This window comes from Cinclus cinclus, chromosome 3 (assembly GCF_963662255.1).
Source record: "Cinclus cinclus chromosome 3, bCinCin1.1, whole genome shotgun sequence".
NCBI classification, from domain to species: domain Eukaryota; kingdom Metazoa; phylum Chordata; class Aves; order Passeriformes; family Cinclidae; genus Cinclus; species Cinclus cinclus.
The window spans coordinates 71249697-71266976 of NC_085048.1; the positions used below are offsets into that span (position 1 = coordinate 71249697).

The 17280-nt window shown below is 46.0% G+C and overlaps 1 protein-coding gene across 1 annotated transcript; it reads right to left on the bottom strand.

The window, feature by feature from the left end:
- Window positions 1–694: 694 nt before the first annotated feature.
- AGT (angiotensinogen) lies at window positions 695–9291 on the bottom strand. The gene is made up of 5 exons (XM_062489142.1): window positions 9196–9291; window positions 6145–6961; window positions 1922–2186; window positions 1349–1493; window positions 695–886 (listed from the first exon to the last, which is right to left on the bottom strand). The coding sequence occupies exons 2-5, from the start codon at window positions 6932–6934 to the stop codon at window positions 695–697; spliced, it is 1392 nt and encodes a 463-aa protein (XP_062345126.1). The 5' UTR covers window positions 6935–6961; window positions 9196–9291.
- Window positions 9292–17280: the final 7989 nt, after the last annotated feature.

A 17280-nucleotide genomic window follows, 5' to 3' on the forward strand; every position in this document is an offset into this window, starting at 1 on the left:
CTGTCAGACTCTGAGAATTTATCCATCACAGTTCATGAACACTACCAAACACTATTTTTAGCATTTCCATAGAGTTAAGAAGTGAACTTATCCATCTGGCCTGCAGAGTGAAGAAATTTGCTCTAAGCATGTTTTTGCTTCCAAGGCAAAAAATCTTGTCTTAGTGGGACAAGCAGAGCCTGCCTGTGCTGTTGGCAGCATTTTAAAGGGAAATGTTGCTGATGAAGCTAGAAACCTCTGTGGATAATTGTAAAAACTTCACTGTAATGTGAAAGGGAGTCTCTCTTGCAAAACAGACTGTACAATTAAAAAAGCTTTTTAAAGAATGAAGAGGTCCTTTTCTATAGTAAATAAAATAGTATAGTAAAAGCTGCTTATCAATCTGTTTTTTCAAGTTGATGCTTTGCATCGAAACACTGCCCTGCCCCACTGCATCCAAAAAGGGAGTTGGAGCAAAAGAGAGACAATAAAATGGAAGCTTGAAGAAGGATGTGAGTCACCTCACATGAAATAGATGAACAAGGATGAAATGTTGCAAAGTGTTAGCTTTCAAAAAGCTGCATTTCAAACACTAACTGCTTCACTCAAAGCTAAGTAGAGCACTTAACAACATCACAAAAATATCTGATGAATAAGAAAAAGGTGGTGGGAAATGTGCATCATTCCACTCCTTTCTTAGCCTCTGTGTTTGCCTTTAATCCTCATGCAGAGGGTTTACTACTCTGCCAAGAAAAATCATTGCCCTTGATTGCTTTTCAAAAACAGCAAAAAGGAATGGCTTATTCAGTGTTACATCCAGATACACCCCGTCTTCCTTCTGTACTGCAGGGTCTTCTGGCTGATCTCTTCCATCACTGGCCAGTTTGAAAAAGGCTTTATTTATTACCTGTAAGGAAAAACATATGAGTAACTCTAGAGTCATCAGAGCATGATTGTGACAGGACAAATGAGAGTCTGAGTAAATGATAAAGCACATTGTACTCCACAGTTGTTTAAAAATTATGTTGGAGTACCTGTCCTTAAAATGCAAAAGCTGTATAACTGCTTTTACACTGAGATGGTCTGTAATCCTGTTACTCTTGTGTCATGGTTTAACCCCAGCCAGCAGCTAGGTACCGCACAGCTGCTCACTCTTTACTCCCACGACTTGCCAACAGCTAAAACTCTTGTGTTATCACCATTATTCTACTAAACCCAAAACATACACTGTATGTGATACTCAGTGTCCTACTAAGCATGTCCCCTACATGGCTCTGACTGCTTTGTTCTAGGTAAATTTATTCAGTTTAGGAGGCTGAAATTGTGCAGGAAACATAATTGTTTTGAATGCCAGTGATATGTACTGTACCTTTCCAACTGTTAGACTGGCATTGCTTATCCTACTGAAATCTGCCCCCTTCCCCAGCAGTCCAGGCAGTTCCATATCTGCAAGAAGCTCCTGTAGATCAGAGATGTCTTCTAGTGTTAATGCTGGAAGTGTTAATTTAATTTCTCTGCAGAGAGAGGGAGAGAGAGAGGCAAGTGATTGCTTGCTCACTGTGAAAGCATGGTGGTTGGGCAGTGCTGGGGAATGGTCATGTGAAAACAGCTGCAACAAGTGCTTGGTGTGTGGGCAGGAACACAGTGGGTACCTGTTACTAAGTGTGGACTCACCCAGGCTCTGCTGCTAAACCCCAGATCATCCCACTTCGTGGGTGGGATGCAGAGACTTGCTCCTTTCCTTGAAATACCCCCAGATAAAAAGATGATCCCACCAAGGTGGAGCTCCTTTGTGGCGAGCCCCCTGGTCATGCCCCCTTCTTTGTGCTCAGTAGTAAAGCTTCCCTGGCAGGATCCAAGCCCAGGTGAGCGGACGGGCCTGTGTGGCTCACCCCAATCCATCCATCCCTGCTATGGGAGGGTGCACGTGCCCCTTCCCTACCTTGGCGACAGCCACTGGAGCCAGGCTGAGGACTGCCAGGTCAGCTTGGACTCCACGTGCTCCAGGTCACTGCCGTTGATGGGCTGCAGCAGCATCAGCAGCGCCGTCTTGCTGATGGGGACTTCCACCACAGAAAAAGTCCCACTGGCATCGGTTTTGTACTTGAACATCCCGGTGATAGACAACATAGGGACCAAGACCTTTGTGCTTGAATCCACCCAGAACTCCTGAGGCTCTTTGAGCGGGGAGGCTTGCTTAACATTCACTGAAAAACAGACCAAGAAAGGAGAAATTGATTCTTCTCTTCCTTCCCTCCTCCCCTCTACTCCTTAGCTGTTTTTTTTTATTAAGAACAACACTCGGTGCCTTAAAGAAGGACTACATGTTTAAAATCACATTTAGCTAGTGTAATCATATGTCTCTCCCTTTTAATCTGCCTTCTGGTGGCATCAAGCTCACAGCACACGGACCACGACCATCAGGACTGTGGCTAAAGCTGGCTGTGTTTCTGCTGGCTTTGTGGCCTTTCCTGGGGACAGGAAAGTGTCTCTGCTTGCTTGGTCGACTTCTTCCTCCCAGGCTGCCACATGATCCCCAGGGGCTCACAGGCCTGTGCAGAGGGTCTGTCTGGTTTCCTCTCTGTCCCTTGAGTGCATCGATGGAATGTTTGGAAGCACATCCATCAGGGCCAGCCCTTGCTGCAGGAGCACTCTCAGGCAGCTGGGTGGGCTCAGGAGAGGGAAGGCAGCACAAGCTCTGCCTGAGGTCTCACTCTTCACCATCTTACAAAACAAAGCAATGGGGAAGGTTGTAAGCAGAATACCAAAATGTTGGTTGAGCCAAGGAGGTTAAAAAGGACATACTCAAACACTTACTAGACCTTAAAATAAATTCCTTTCCCAGTTCATAACTGTGAGAGGCCTTGCTCTCACCTTGCACTACTTCTGTGCAGCTTTGCATTTCAACATGTTGTCTTCTCACTGCCATCAATCAATGTTGCTGCCCAACTGGGCAGATGTGGAAGGGGCTGACAGCTGATCTGTGAGCCAGAGAGAGTAAATTGATAAGGTCTGCTTCTGAAAGGAATTTTACCAAGGCGTTGGTATGGAGACTGAGAAGAGAAGAAAGAGAAGAAGATAAGCAAGAAGAAACCTGCACCTGGAAAAAGTGTTTTTAGAAAAGTTTTGTGAAAGTTAGTTGAAAACAGTGGTGGAGACTGCTTTGCACCAATGAATGTTATGTTGATCTATTGTAACCAATAAATAAAGTGTAAACTTTGTAGAGTGTATAAAGAGCAGAATGCTGCTATAATAAACAGAAGTTAGCCTTCTAAAGTGTGCTGCGTCCCTTTGTGTGTCGTGTCCACCCCAACAGCAACATCTGGTGACACTGAATGTGATCTGCAGCTGGGCTGCAGGGTGATGTGCAGCCAGGGACAGAGCCCAGCGAAGCTGAGAGCAGTGGAGAAGCTGACAGTCTGGATCTAATTGACTTTGACACCTGGAGTACAGGTGAGCCACTGGCACAAAATGGGAAATAATTTATCAAGTGAAGAAAATACTGTCTTATCTACGTGGAAAGCTTTGGTGGCAAGAAAAGGTATTGAGACCTCCAACTATGCCCTTCATAGTGTGTTATTGTGGGCTAAGCTTCAAGACTTTGAAAACAATGGAAGCACTGCCTTTAGTGTCAGAGCTTGGAAAGACACTGGGAAAAGACTGTGGAATGTGATATCTAAAGGGGACAAGCCATCTACAGATTTAGCTGCTACTTGGAGGCTGCTTTATGAAACCTTAAAAGACTGGAAAACAGAGCAGGATAAAAGGGAGTGGGAGGCAGAGGAGGAATCAGAGCCAAGACTGAAGCTGAAGGGGAAGAACAGGAAAGTGAAGTTCAGTCTGAGATTGTCCCTGAAGCAGAGCCTGCTGGAGCTGCTTCTGTGGAAGTTTCTCCGGGGTTTGTTGTTATGGGAAACAAGTGACAAGCTGATAACATCTCTCGGTATCTGTCCCCAAAGGACTATGTTAAACCTGTATCCCTCTCCTGTGCAGCAGTTAGCTGAATTGAGGGCTAAGTCAAAATACATTACTCCAGCACAGCAGTTAGCTGAAACAACTTTACAGGAGAAACAAATTGAAGAACAAGTCAAGCTGGCTGCCCCCAACCTGAACTGCACAAGCAAACGAAGTTATTAACAATATATCCTCCACTGCCTGACAGTGATAGTGAGGAAGATGAAGCACTGGTGATAAGACAATCTGAACTAGTGTGTGGATCTGTTTGTGGCAAATACAGTAATAAATCTAAGCCTGCTGCTCCTTGGACCTTACCCCCTGCCAAGTGACTGTGATCGCTTGACACCCTTTACAATTTTGGGAACATGTTAAAAAGAAAGCAGCCGAAGTGGGGGATTGGGATTTGTTAGAAAAAAAAGGTCCACCAAAAATATCAGATGTGCAGAGTGTTGATATGAATGTAGCTTGTAAGGGGCCTATGGCTTTTCCTGTTTTCAAAGCAGTCCCTAATTCAGGGCAAAATGATAGTCATCAAGTTTTTGCATGAAAGTTGTACAAGACCTTCAAACAAAGGTGGCCAAATTTGGTAAAATTCCTTTCAGAAGTTGACCTTATCAATTAACTCTCTCTGGCTCCCTGATCAGCTGTCAGCTCCTTCCACAAGCAGATAATCCTGTTTAGCATTAAAGAAACTACTGCCCTTAGTGAAACTTGCACCTGATGTTCTGCACTGAATTCTAATTGGCAGGCCCCACTTGGCAGCAAGTCTACAAATGTGAAGAAAACTGCATGCACGTGAACACCACTTGACACCACTGGAATATTTAGCTATTGTTTTGTATGGATTTCTGACACTTTGTCAATGCTATGGCTGTTAATAGCATCTCAGAGCTTATAAAATTTGTTTTAGAGAAAAAACGTTTTCCTTTCTGCAGCTATAGGGACAGACATGAAGCATGACAGCATCAGCTGTCATGGATGTCCTGTCACAGCCAAATGGCAAACTGAATGCTAAAGTCATCTTCTATGTTTATTAGAACATAATTGCTTGTATAATTAATTTGTTCTTGAGCCAGTTTTGTCTATCCCATGTGTGGGGATTGCAACACTTGAAATGCACCAGAATTGACTCAGCGAGACAGACCCTTGAACATGTGTTTCTAAGCTTATACAAATTACAAGTTTCCAATACAGAAGAAGAGGAAAAAATTGTTCTACTAAAGGAAAACTCTGCTTTTGTGACCATGCCCAAGTCTGTAACACAATTACTTTTATAGTATCATTTCTGTGCTAGATTATGTCCATATGAGCTAGTGATGCCCACAGCTCACTGAGAGGATGACAGCATCCATGAAAGGCAAAGAAAACCTGACATCCAATTTTGAGGTGCAAAGATGGAGGCACAAAAATATTTCCTGGGCACCACAACCCTACCTTTAGCAGTAGAGGCCCACTCAGGAACTTAAGGCTCACTGTAAGTTTTCTGAAATATAGTCCCAGGTAGACAAGCTGTCTGAAGTGTGCAGTCTTTGGTATTGCATTCAGCCACGAGGATCTAGGAAAGCAGCTACACTCAGAAGAGAAGGCTCAGTTGTAGTGCAGGGGGATTTCTGGGACATCAGCATGGAATGACCCTAGGCAATGAGGGATTGCCTTATTTCTTCTAGGTTTGTATAAGATGCCCTGCTTCCATAACCAATGATGTTCAGTTGCTTCCTGAGCCAGATTTTTCCTCCAGACTTCCGTGTTTAATATCCACTACAGGAGTTCATGTCCACTGTATTTTTTAGCCTTTTTTGTATCTGTACCTCTGGCCTGCTACCCCCAGCTCCTTTGGTTTTCTTTAAAGCTACACCCTGATCAGTCTTGCTGGAGGCCCCTCATGACTTTTAGTTCCTTTGCAGCCAGAAATGCTGTGCAATTCTTTCTTATGCACCTTTCCACACCTTTCCTAATCCTTTGTTTCCTGGACAAGGAAAATTTATTGGAGGCCATGTCCCTCCTCCTCACTCCCCGTTGCCCTTGCTCGCTCATGGCAGAGTGCAGGCAGGAAGCCTGGTACAGTGGTGGGGAGCAGAGGTCCAGCCTTTCATCTGAGCCCTTCCCTTTCCTCACTGACCAGGTGTGACCTTGCTTCCTTCCCAGGAGCAAGGTTACTGCCTGTCCTTCCCCAAGCATGTTCCCAAAATGTGCAGTGCTGTCACATACCTGCCAAGCAGACGTCCACCACAAACAGCAGCTCAGCAGATGGGTCGATGTCTGCCAGTAAACACTTGCTCTGGCCCTCGCTTTTGGCCTCCACAAAGGCATTTATTTGTTTTGCTGCCTCTCCTGGATTTGTAAAGTCAACAGCTCGGGCGTAGAATGCATCGGCATTGGGGAGCAAGTGCTCCATGAACAGCTGGAAGAGGGGTATGCCAGGGGCAGAGAACAGGCTCAGTGTCTTGGAAAAGAGCAGCTCTTCATCCCCACTCCTCACAAGCCTTTCGATGGTCCTCAGGCTGGAAAGGAAATTCTTTCCAACTGCCGTGGAAGTGCAGTCAAGGTTTCCAGAGGGGGGAACAAATCCCAGCAAACCCTGCAAATCAAGTGCAGTCTGGTTTGAGGCACCCAGGTAGAATGACACCAAGGAGCTGTAGAGGCTGGTTGGGGACAGGAGCACATTTTGGCCCCTCTGTGCTTTCTGCAGCGCGCTGTAAAGACGCATGCCCAGGACGTACACCAAGCCACTCAGGTAGCCCCGTTCCTCCTTGCCCCAGGTGTTGAGGCTTGGGGCTTCCAACTTGTTCTTGTCATTTATGTCACCTTCATATTCAGGTGTGGTTTGGGACTCAATGGAGACAGGGACAATAGTCTTTCCCTCCTGAACCAATTTTTCCAGCTTGTCACAGTCAGTCTCATTGAAGCAGAACAAAGTGAAAGGGTGGACATAGACCCGGTCACAAGTCACCATGGTAAGGCAAGCCAACAAGCAGAGAAGATGTGCTACCAGATTCATGGTGGAAAATTGCCTCCACGGTGCCTGCTGAGATTAAAACTGAGGAGGAAAGGAGACTGGTCAGTCTGTTTCAAGTACAGCTTCTCTTAATCACAGGGTGACGCGCTAGTGCTGCGTTGGAGTTACAAAGGTGGGAATTTCAGTATTTAGTGGTGTTTGGTCTGACTCTGCCCCCAAAAAAACCCAGGATGAGATAGACACTGGTTTCAATGGCAGCAGGTGAGAAATGACAATCACAGATGTGACTCCATTACCCACCACAGTACCCAAAGGATTTACCATGGGAGGGGTTGTGGATGCTGGTTATGCCTGCAAACTAGAGCATGCTACTTCTGCAAAACCTTGTTTTGCAACAAATGCAACAACATTTGTTCCTGGAACCTGGTCAGAGCCATCTCTGCAAACTGCTGCACTGAGCCTTGCTGACACATGGATGGGCTAAGCAATGTGCCTGCTGTTATGCAGGAAGTGGGTTTGGAAAACAGTTCTCTTAAGATCAAGACACAGAATGATATTGCTTTGTGTGTCTAGTCAGCAAAATACTCAGCACTAGCAGAGTTTTCATAGCTCTGTGCAAACATTCATTCTAGCTTCTAGGCCAACACACTCCAGGCTCCCTTATACAAATGTGCTCACACTGAAACAATTTTCATTTCACCTTCTGTGTCTGAATACAGAGTTAGAAAGGGTAGGCCTGAGTTTTACTCAGTTGTGCAGGCAATCTTCTCCTGAGGTAAAAGACCACCTGCTGCTCTTGTTTTTCCTGACAAGAAGCAGAGAATTTTACTGTATGTGGATGTCACTGGTGTTTTAACACAAAGGATGCAATGCATATTCGTAATGTCATGGGCACACACACACTGACAAATTATACCCTCTGATAAATTTTATACTTTTAGAATTCCCTCTTTTCCGATATCAAACTTTTTGAAAACTAATTGCTCTGCTGTACCTTCTTCAGATTTCTGTTTTATGACTTTTAATCTGTGTATTTGAAATCCAGATTGAAATGTGTTGAAAATTATGCACCTGTAACACATCATCAGCCAAAATGCTGTCATGCAGAGCTGTACTTTTATTCCACTAGTAATTCCTTGTTTATTGTAACTTTGTTCACTCTCTTTTGCCCATTTCAAGATGGGCAAAGTGCTATCAGCCTTGCTAGTACCCAAGCCCTACTTATTGCTTTCTTTCTCCAAGGCTCTTTGAGTCACACCAGTCTGTCAGGTATTGTAATTCTGGTAGCCTGAGCCTTTTGAGAGGACACAGAGCAATGTCTGTCTCAGCAACACTTTACACAGGGTGGAAGTGCTTGTGTTTAAATCCATCAGTTCAAGACCTGGCCCTTTCCCGGCCTAATTTACAATGTATAACCATATTCTTTCCCCTGAGGGGTCCTCAAGTATTTCATGCCTAATAATATCCCAGTTTGCAGTATCACCACTCTCTTGCACATACAAAAACTGAGATGTGCAGGTACTTGGTAACTAGACATACCTTGCTAAGCATGTCTGCCTGCTAACATGGATATCTACATTCCCAGGCTGTAGGCTTCTATCTAACAGCTGAGTTTGCAAATGGAGTTTCAGTTGCTGTGATGGTCACTTAGGACATCTAAATGTCTTCCTGTGGAGTGCCCTGCAGGTCAAGCCTGAAACTACTCTCCAAAGGCATGCAGGGGAGGACCTGCTGTATATCTCTGTCCTTGTGCCTTCACTCAAGGATTGTTGTTCCCCATTAAATCCCAGCTCATCCTCTAAATTACTGTATAGGCAGCACAGTTGTGCTGCTGTCCCTTGTGCTCCCGGCCCCTCTCCACCTCCCCAGCCCTTCTGGTAGCATGTCACATGCATGATAGAGCATACTCATTGCTTATGACTAGTTAAAAAATTATCTTGGGAGGTGCCTTCCCAATTTCACTTTCCCAGTTAACCCAGCTGCTGTGCGACTGGATTTCTAGACTACTCCATTCATTTTTCACATTGGGATGTTCAGGAAAACTAACCAAAAAGCCACAGATTCGAAGGAACACGCTTCCCACAGTGTTCTCTTCATCGTACAATTTTTTTGAGGCATTACTTAATCTTTGCTGCAGGGCAGGGGGGATGACCCTGTGCCATAAGGCACCATTGGCACCCAGCGGTCACTTCTCTCTGGCTGCCGGAGCCCCCTGCCAGCCTTTGTTCCAGGAGCAGGAGCAAGAGGAGCAGGAGCAAGAGGAGCAGGAGCAAGAGGAGCAGCTCGCACTGCCAAACACTTACCCTAAGCTCCGTCTGTGGAAAGTCAGTGTGGTTTATTAGGCTAAAGAAGAGAGCCCCGAGCCCTTTGGAAAAGCAGGAACACCTGAGCTGAAGGAGCAGCAGTCAGACCGAATGCGGTGAGAGCTCTTACTCGCTCTGTGCTGGGGGTGCCCCCCCTTGGCAGCCCCTCCGACGCTGCTGCCCCTCGGGCGAGCTCCTCACGGCACCGCTGCCGGATCCCTGCCCTTTCCACACGGCGTTGCGCAAAGCTGCTTTACATCACAGCCTGGCGCCCGGAGAAGTTACCCCAGGCCAGGCAGCGCCCAGTGGAACCTGAGCCCGGCTTAACACCGGCTGCGTAGAAAGTTCCAGGGATGGATACACAACCTTTAGCCAGACGCAGCACACCTGAGTAGCCTGCAGTTACACATTTACCAAGGCAGACACAGGCGCTTTACTATGCAGAAGAACTGATTATAGGAGCTGAAAAGACCTCATTTTGTGCCAGACTGAAAGGAATGCAGATTTCTTTGTACTTATATTTGTTGTACGGTTGCATCGGATTTTTGTCTTCACAGATAAATTGCCCTTAATCTCTACCTTGCAGCCTGGGGACTCACCAGTGTGTGAGACATGTATGCTGCTGCAGAATAAAGTGATTGAGCTCTCAATTTTACCTCTTCTTTACCTCTTGAACTGTTCAGAATGTCAAGGCTTTGTTCTTTCTCCTCTTGAACCAACCATGTTGAAATGGAGAAGATAAAAGCCAGATAGATGAGATTGCTATAGCTGGATCACAAAGACTTCATCCCTCCCAGTCTCAGTCTCCCAAGTCCTGTTTGAGAAAAGGGGTTGCGATTTGCAGATCTTTCTGCTGTTTTTGAAACAATCTTTCAAATTTAGCATCCCCCTTCTTCCTATTTAAGCACATAAACAGTGAATCAAACTAGGGATCATGCAATTGGTTAGACTGGGTCTTGTTCAGTGCCCTTTATCCTTAGTAATTAAAATCTCATGGTTCTAAAAGGAGTACTGCTGATTTATCATCTGTGCTTTGATTTTAGAGGGCCATCCAGGTATGATTTGTACTGCAGTGCCCAGCTCCATGTTGGGTTCAAGGAGGGAGCTGAGAGAGGAGGATGTTTCCAGTGCACCTGGGCAGATGGAGCTGATGGAGATGAAGGTGGAGACAGGGACAGCTGAATCCTGCCAGCCCAAGGGCTGTGTGCCAGGTGCCTAATGCCAAAGAGATGAGAAATTTCTGTCTCTGAAGTCCTGCTTTTCATTTATACAATCTGATTACCCTCACTCTAATGAGGTCCAAAAGTGGTTCTGAGCCCAGGCTCGTATAACATGCTATCATGCACTGAAGGGTTAAACAAACAGCTTGAAATATTCAAGGTATTTTGTCCTCTTGCTGCCTGAACATCTCAATTGAGGAAGCATCTGCCCACAGAACAGTCCTTGAGCATTTGTAGCATCTCTAGACAACTTTAAAATGCTTCTAGCTGAACAAAGTGTACAGGCAAAAGGAGAAGGATGAAAAATGAAAAAGGCATGTTGCTCAGCTAAATGCTAAGAGGTCAAGTTAGGTTTCAGGCTGCAATCCCCTTTCTTTCCCCTCTACCCCAGATACTCCTTCCCAGGGAGGAGGCAGACCAGGGGAGCCAGCTGGTCCTTTAGAGGCCAGTGGAGCTGCAGGTGGGACATGAGCACAGCCCAAATCTGTATCTCCTGCACCACCACCCATGTGGGTCCACCTGAGGCACTAGGCAGGCCTCAGCAGTGCACACAAATGGCCAGACCTCATGGAGCCTATGGGCTATAGCTGGTCTGCTGCATCCCCCCAGATGAGGTTTGAACACAGGTAAAAAGAAAACCCATCCCACTACTCTCTGCATCGAGGACACACAAATGAAAGTTGTTTCATGGAAGGGCACCTTGTATTCTGTAAAACTCTGAAAAGTATCCTTATTAAAAAGAATTACTAGCTTTGGCTAATAAGCTACAAGTGATACAAATAACATATAGTGCATCTGTCAAACTTCATGTTTGCTGTGGGTGATAAACACTGAAAGGGGAAATCACAAACGCCTCACCCACTGTGCTTTTTTTCCTTAAATCATTATGCCTTTGTTCTGTAGCATCCAGACAAGAGTGTTGTTCAGATATCTCCTGCTTCCAGCTCCCCTGAAGGTCATGACCCAGTGCTGCTGCAGCTGTTGGTCTCCTTTTGCTGTAAGTACCAGCCCTGAACAGGCAGCCCTGGTTGCAGGGGTTGCTGCCCTGAAGAAGAGGAGGAGCAGAAGTCACCTGAACAACAAATCTAGCATGCTGCTCTGGTGGCTCTGCCACATAAAGAAAGTTCAGTTTAGTTGAATATTCTCAGGGTTTTCAGCCAAGTTGATCCTTGGGTGTCTTTTGATGTCGGTGCACTCAGTTCTATTGTTTTCTGACAATAAAGAAATGGTCAGTGTCTTTGAGGAACACAGAAGTCTATCTTTTGCCCCCCACCCTTGCCCCCACATCAGTAAAGTAATCAAATTAAAATATCTAGCTTTCTCCAGAAAAAGAAGTTTCACCAGGTAATGCTCAGTGTCCTGTTTCCACCACAGTCCTCCTCCTGTGCTGGGCCACCGAGAATTTGGCTGGCCCCATTAATGAGGGAGAACCTTTGATTTCACCTTATGCCCATGCACTACTACAAAGCTCAGGCACAGTTCCCCCCTCATTTGCCAGTCACTTGTGCTCACTCAGTTACTATTCCCCTATTAAGATGCATCACACACCAGCACACTTCTTAGATCTTTGTCTTTTATCTTCTAACAGCTTCTTGTAAAGGAGAAAGTTTCAGATTACGAAGAACATATCCTGCCACACCCGCAACATATTTCATCCTAGTAATACTTAACTACAGTTAGTTTTCCATTTTATTTCTGAGATATTTTTAAGCAGGAGTGCATGAGCATTATCCCAATTATTCTATGTGGACTCCGTTGTCAGGCTTTTTTTTTTGGGTTGCCATGGTTTTGGGAACGAGTGTGCTTAAAGATAGAGCTTCAACTTTAGACAGCGGAGTCTCTATCCTGCCCTTCAGCTCTGATGTCCAAGGACTTTTCCCCTCAAACACAGCTGTGCCAGAGAACTTGCACTGGGCCAAATTTGGGCAAAAAACTTTCTGGCAACAAGGAACCCAAGAAGCTGAAAGCAAGGCTGTTCTACAAGCATCCCCTTTCCAAAACAAGCTGGTGGCCCACACACGTTTTCTAATGAACCTCTCCCTGCAACAGCCACAGTAAAGGTACAAAGAAACACAGACCTCTCAAACCTGTTCTTCAGCGGTGAGGTGTGTGCTCTCCTTCTGCCCCACTCTCCGATTTTGGAGGGATACTCGGCTCCCCCTTTTATACCCACTCTTGCATAAGCCATGCCCGCCCGCCTCACCCCCACCACTGCCCTCGTTTCTCTTCAAAACCTGCCTCTGTTTTTCCTGCTTGTTATTCATGGTAGCTGCTGAGAGGGAGCAAAGAGGGGTGGAAAAACACTGGTGCTGCGGTTATGGGTTTCCTTGCAGCCATCCTAGGGATCAGATCTCCTGCTCAGCCTCACTGTTCTGAAGTGCTAATGTGGAAGCACTCCCCTGCCCCATAAAAATTTTCTCAGAAACTCTTCATAAATTTTTACCCTGGCAGAGGAACAGTAACCCTACAGACAGCAGCATGTAATTCAGCCTTGAATGGGAAAATGTTTTTCTCCAAGCTAGAATGATGACCAATCGACCAGGCGGCCATTCTTTTGCCAAAGAACATTGTGTCTCCACTTCGTCAAGAAGTGTTTTCATTGATCTGAATTGTTCTGGGAAAAGCTGTATAAAATTCAGCACTTTGTCTGGAGACAGTAGTAAATATTTTATTCTGTTTTGTTCCGTTTGTTTTCCAGCTTTCCCAAATTTTGCTCTGAGACCTGAACTCAAAAGGACCAGATGTACTCCTGTGATGATGCTCTTGTCTCCTATGAGGTGGCAGACCTGGAGGAGGGATAATAAATTACTCTTCACAGGCTCAGACCACAGTCCTTCACACGACGTCTTCCTAACTTGAGTTGGCATGTCTGACATACATAGATTATGAATTAATATATGTCTAATTTAGACATAATAGCATGTACATAGCATATGTAATTCATTACTAAATTCAAGGGTTTATTTTATTAAGCCTAGAAGTATCTTAAGTGAGAAATAGGCCACAAACTGTTTATACAGCCTATGAGTTGACATTAGTAGTTGAGAACCTCTACATCCCATCAACATTCACAGTGTTCTCTCTCATCTGTTTTGGTAAGGGAACACAGTCTGGAGTCTTAACAAGGCTCCAGACAGAAAGGGCAAAGAGACACTGGGAAAATGACAGGGAGGAAGGGCAAAAGAGAATGCCTGTGTGGGAGGATCTGACAAAAGGAAGACTGGGGACTAATGCTTCATCAGCTGCTGCAGTGGTCACCCCAGGTGTGGCAGTCGGTCATAAGGATGGAATGGAAGAATGATTGTGAGACATCCTGGAAAAAAACTCTGTGGAGCAGTAGAGTGCCTACAGAGACCAAGACATTTCAATTTGGAAGAAAATCCACTAGTATGGAAGTACAAACATAAAATGCTGAAGGTGAGCAGAAAGTCTTGAATCAATCTTTTGTAAAATTGCAAGAATCAGCGCATTCCCAGTAAAATGATCAGGCAACACATATAAAGAAAGAACCCTTTTGCATGCTTGACATGCAGGAGACACTGCCGCAGGATGCTGCAGAAGCCGAAGGTCTCGGTACAAAGAGATTAAATAAAATAGCAGAGGGTGTGGCCATTGGTGTCTGCAGAATGTGATGGTCCAGGTGTGATTGCTAACTCGGGAACACCCCAGACGGACAGCTGTCATGAATTTTGCTTGTTGCAGCATCTCTCATGCTTCTCTCCAAGGGATTGTCTTCAACTTACTGTAGAAATAAGATGAGGCCAGATTATGCTGGCTCATTTTGCAGCACAGCTATTTCAGTAGTGCTATACTAATGAAACGCTACACTCTGCAAACCCAGCCCTCAGCCTCAGCATTGTTCCTGTGCAAAAAGCATCTAGGAGCATGCTGCTATCTCTTCAAAATCAACATAAACCCTAGAAAACATGAACATTTTTCAAAAACTGTGGGTAGGCTCTTCATATTAATTAGCCGTATTTCAGTGTTTTTTAATCAGGGTACATTTACAAACAGTGGCAGAGTTACTGCACTGGAGTCTAAAATGTGTCTCTGTCTCCTGCCAGACCTATGGGCTCTGTTCTAGCTTTAGCTGCACAGAGTATTTGGTGACTTTTTACAATCTGAATAAGGAGGAAAGGAGTACCACTCTGGCAAGTTTCTATGCTTTTCTGAAACAATTTTTCTCCCATTCTGTGAGAATCATGGCAAGCTGCCATGAGCTTGATTTTACTTGTTTATTTTTGCTGTCTCTGGTGGGGAAAGGCGGTGCAAAGTAGTATTTTTTTAGCTGTTTCAATAAAACAGGAATAGGTTTGCATGTAATTTTTCTTGTGTTTTCTCTGTATGCCTGACCTCTGCCCATGCTGGCTAGAACCACTTTTCTGTGAAAGCTTCTGGTGAGCATGAGGGATGTACTCAGCTTGCCCAATTTTTTGTGTAAAGAGGATTGCAAAAATGCTTTTCAATAATAACATTCAAAGTACAGATGATGAAAGAGAGGGATTATCCCACTTCTGCCATGGGTTCTCACAGTAAGGAGCAATGGAAAACTTGGCAACTTGGCTCCTGTAAACCCCAAGGATCACGTGTGCCGTTCCTGTGCTGGGGTGGAGGGAAACAGCATGTCTGCCTGGATGATGCCAAAATGCACATGATGAGTGGGCAGCCTGGGAGCTGGCTCAGGTGGAAAGGCTGCTGTGGCACAGTTCTCCCTCCCCACAGCAGAGGTGTCCTGGCTGAGCTAGCTGCCTTGCCTGCCCTTGCCCTGGCAGTGCCACAGATCCTCCCTGTTGGAGGAGGAAGCATCACCCTCTTGCTGTCTCTTTCAGCTTCTCAAGAAGCTTGCATTAATGCTAGTACATGTTCCAGCCTAAAATTATACTTGGTTTGTCTCAGCTTCTGTTTGCAGGCCCTGAGGGTAAAGATTGCTTTGAATTTTCATAGTCCTATTTTTTTTATCTGTCCCAGTGGAAGATGCAGCTTTTAAGAGCATTTTCAGAATTATCTGTGCCCAGCCTACACACGCACACAGAGGCATGACTGTGGGCATGGGCAGAGGAAACCTCTCTCCATGAGGATCTCAAAATATTTTGCAGTCTAACAGTTACATCTGCAACATATAATTGACATAGTCCTTTCCTGTGGCACAAGCTGTGCCTGTGAGGAGCAAGAGACAATCCCAGACCGAAGCAGCCAGGACAGAGCAGCCTGTCCTGAGGGTGGAAGTGGACACAAAGAGATTACATGAATCACCTTCAGTCATGGAACAGGTTGGCAACATGTCAAGGACAAACAGCCAGGTTTCTCTACTCCCAGCCCAGTGTGTTTATCTTTTTGATCACACTCTATCTTCATACAGCCCTGTGGATAAGGCAGAGCAGCAGGGATGGCATCACCAGCACAGCAAGATGCCTGCCTGAAAGAGCTGGTGCAAGCTTTGTTATCAGAACTCTGGCAGATGCCTTTGTGTCATGGAGGGATTTTGCATTGTCCCAATATTTGCCAGCTGGGTCAGCCACAGAAGTCTTCAAGCTGTTACCCACGTTGAGCAAGGGAAGCAGCCAGGTGACCATTGTCTGGGAAATGCCACGAAATTCAGCTCCAAAAGCCTCCACCACCAAACATCTGGCTGCCCTCGGTATTGCGAAGATGCTTCAATAAGCACAGTAGTGATTTACTGCCTGGGGATCTCCTAAGTGATACCTAGGGTGGTTGATCTTTTCTGGCACTACTGAGATTTTTGAAACTCTGGTTGTAATTTTTGTAGTTGTCCACGGGGCACTATGCACAACTGCTGTCTCCTAGCCTGGAAATTCAAAGCATAGCCATAGAAAAACCTTTGAAAAATGGGATATCCTTGTACCCTGCACAAACCCAGGGTTCCCCTTTATCTTTTCCCAAGCCTCTCTCTCTCTCTCTCTCTCTCTCGCCCCCCCCACCTCCTCCTGCTCCTCTGCCTCGGTGGGCAAATAGCTGCAGTCAGCAGGACTCTGCTGTTTTGGGCGCTATTTGGTGCTCGTCTGAGCAGACTGTCTGTGATGCTCTCCTGCCTCACTCGAGGAGTGTTTTTAATCATATGCAGCTTGTGCAGTTCATTAGTGAGAGATGGAGTGGCTCCTTCCTCACTGCAGGCATTATGGGGCTCTCCCATCTTCTGGAGCCACAGCAGCTCCCACTCAGCCAGCTACAAGGGGCAAAACTGCAACACTCTTGGGACAGCAGCCGCATTTTCCAGTGCTCCGAATACAACCTACAGACCCTTTTGCGACCTGGGATAAAGGCGGGGCTTCCAGGTTGGCGTTAATTTGAGGGGTGCACAACAGACGAGGCTTTGGCTCCGCTGGACTGTTTCGCGTCCTGCTAGAAAGCAGAGACCGAGCGGGAAGCACTGGGGATGCTCATTTTGCAGGAGCCGCGCAGGATGTCCCCGCTCAGGGTGATGGAGAGAGCCACCCTCTCCTTCAGCACCGGATCCAGCCCTGCCACACAGAATTGTGAACCAGCTTCCCCGGGCAGAGCCGGAGTGGAGGTGTTGGCAGGTGCGAAGTGCGCGGGGAAGGGAGAGCAGCGCGCATCCCGGCGCTGATCCCGCGGCAGATCCCTTCTTCCCTGGCTCCTTGGCCGAAGCTGCCGCCGTGCGGAGGCTCCGCCGCATCGCTGCTCCCTATGCCGGCCAGCAGGGTTTGGAAATGTTATTACTTTACTGCCCTTTGGTAAACCGGTAATTCTGGGAGCAAGACGAAGGGAAAGTTAAATAATTTATATTCACTATTTTTATTTTTTTTTTTCTGAGGGAAGTAGTGAAAGAGCTCATAGCTTAAAGTTTCAATAGAGTGGCAAAAGTCAGTCTCCAGGCAGACCAGAA

Coding starts and splice junctions, on each gene's coding strand:
- AGT (XM_062489142.1), bottom strand. CDS start 6,934: ATGAATCTGGTAGCACATCTTCTCTGCTTGTTGGCTTGCCTTACCATG. Junction 2,187..6,144: donor GGTGGACGTCTGCTTGGCAG/GTATGTGACAGC, acceptor TCTGTTTTTCAG/TGAATGTTAAGCAAGCCTCC. Junction 887..1,348: donor CCAGTCTAACAGTTGGAAAG/GTACAGTACATA, acceptor TTTTCCTTACAG/GTAATAAATAAAGCCTTTTT.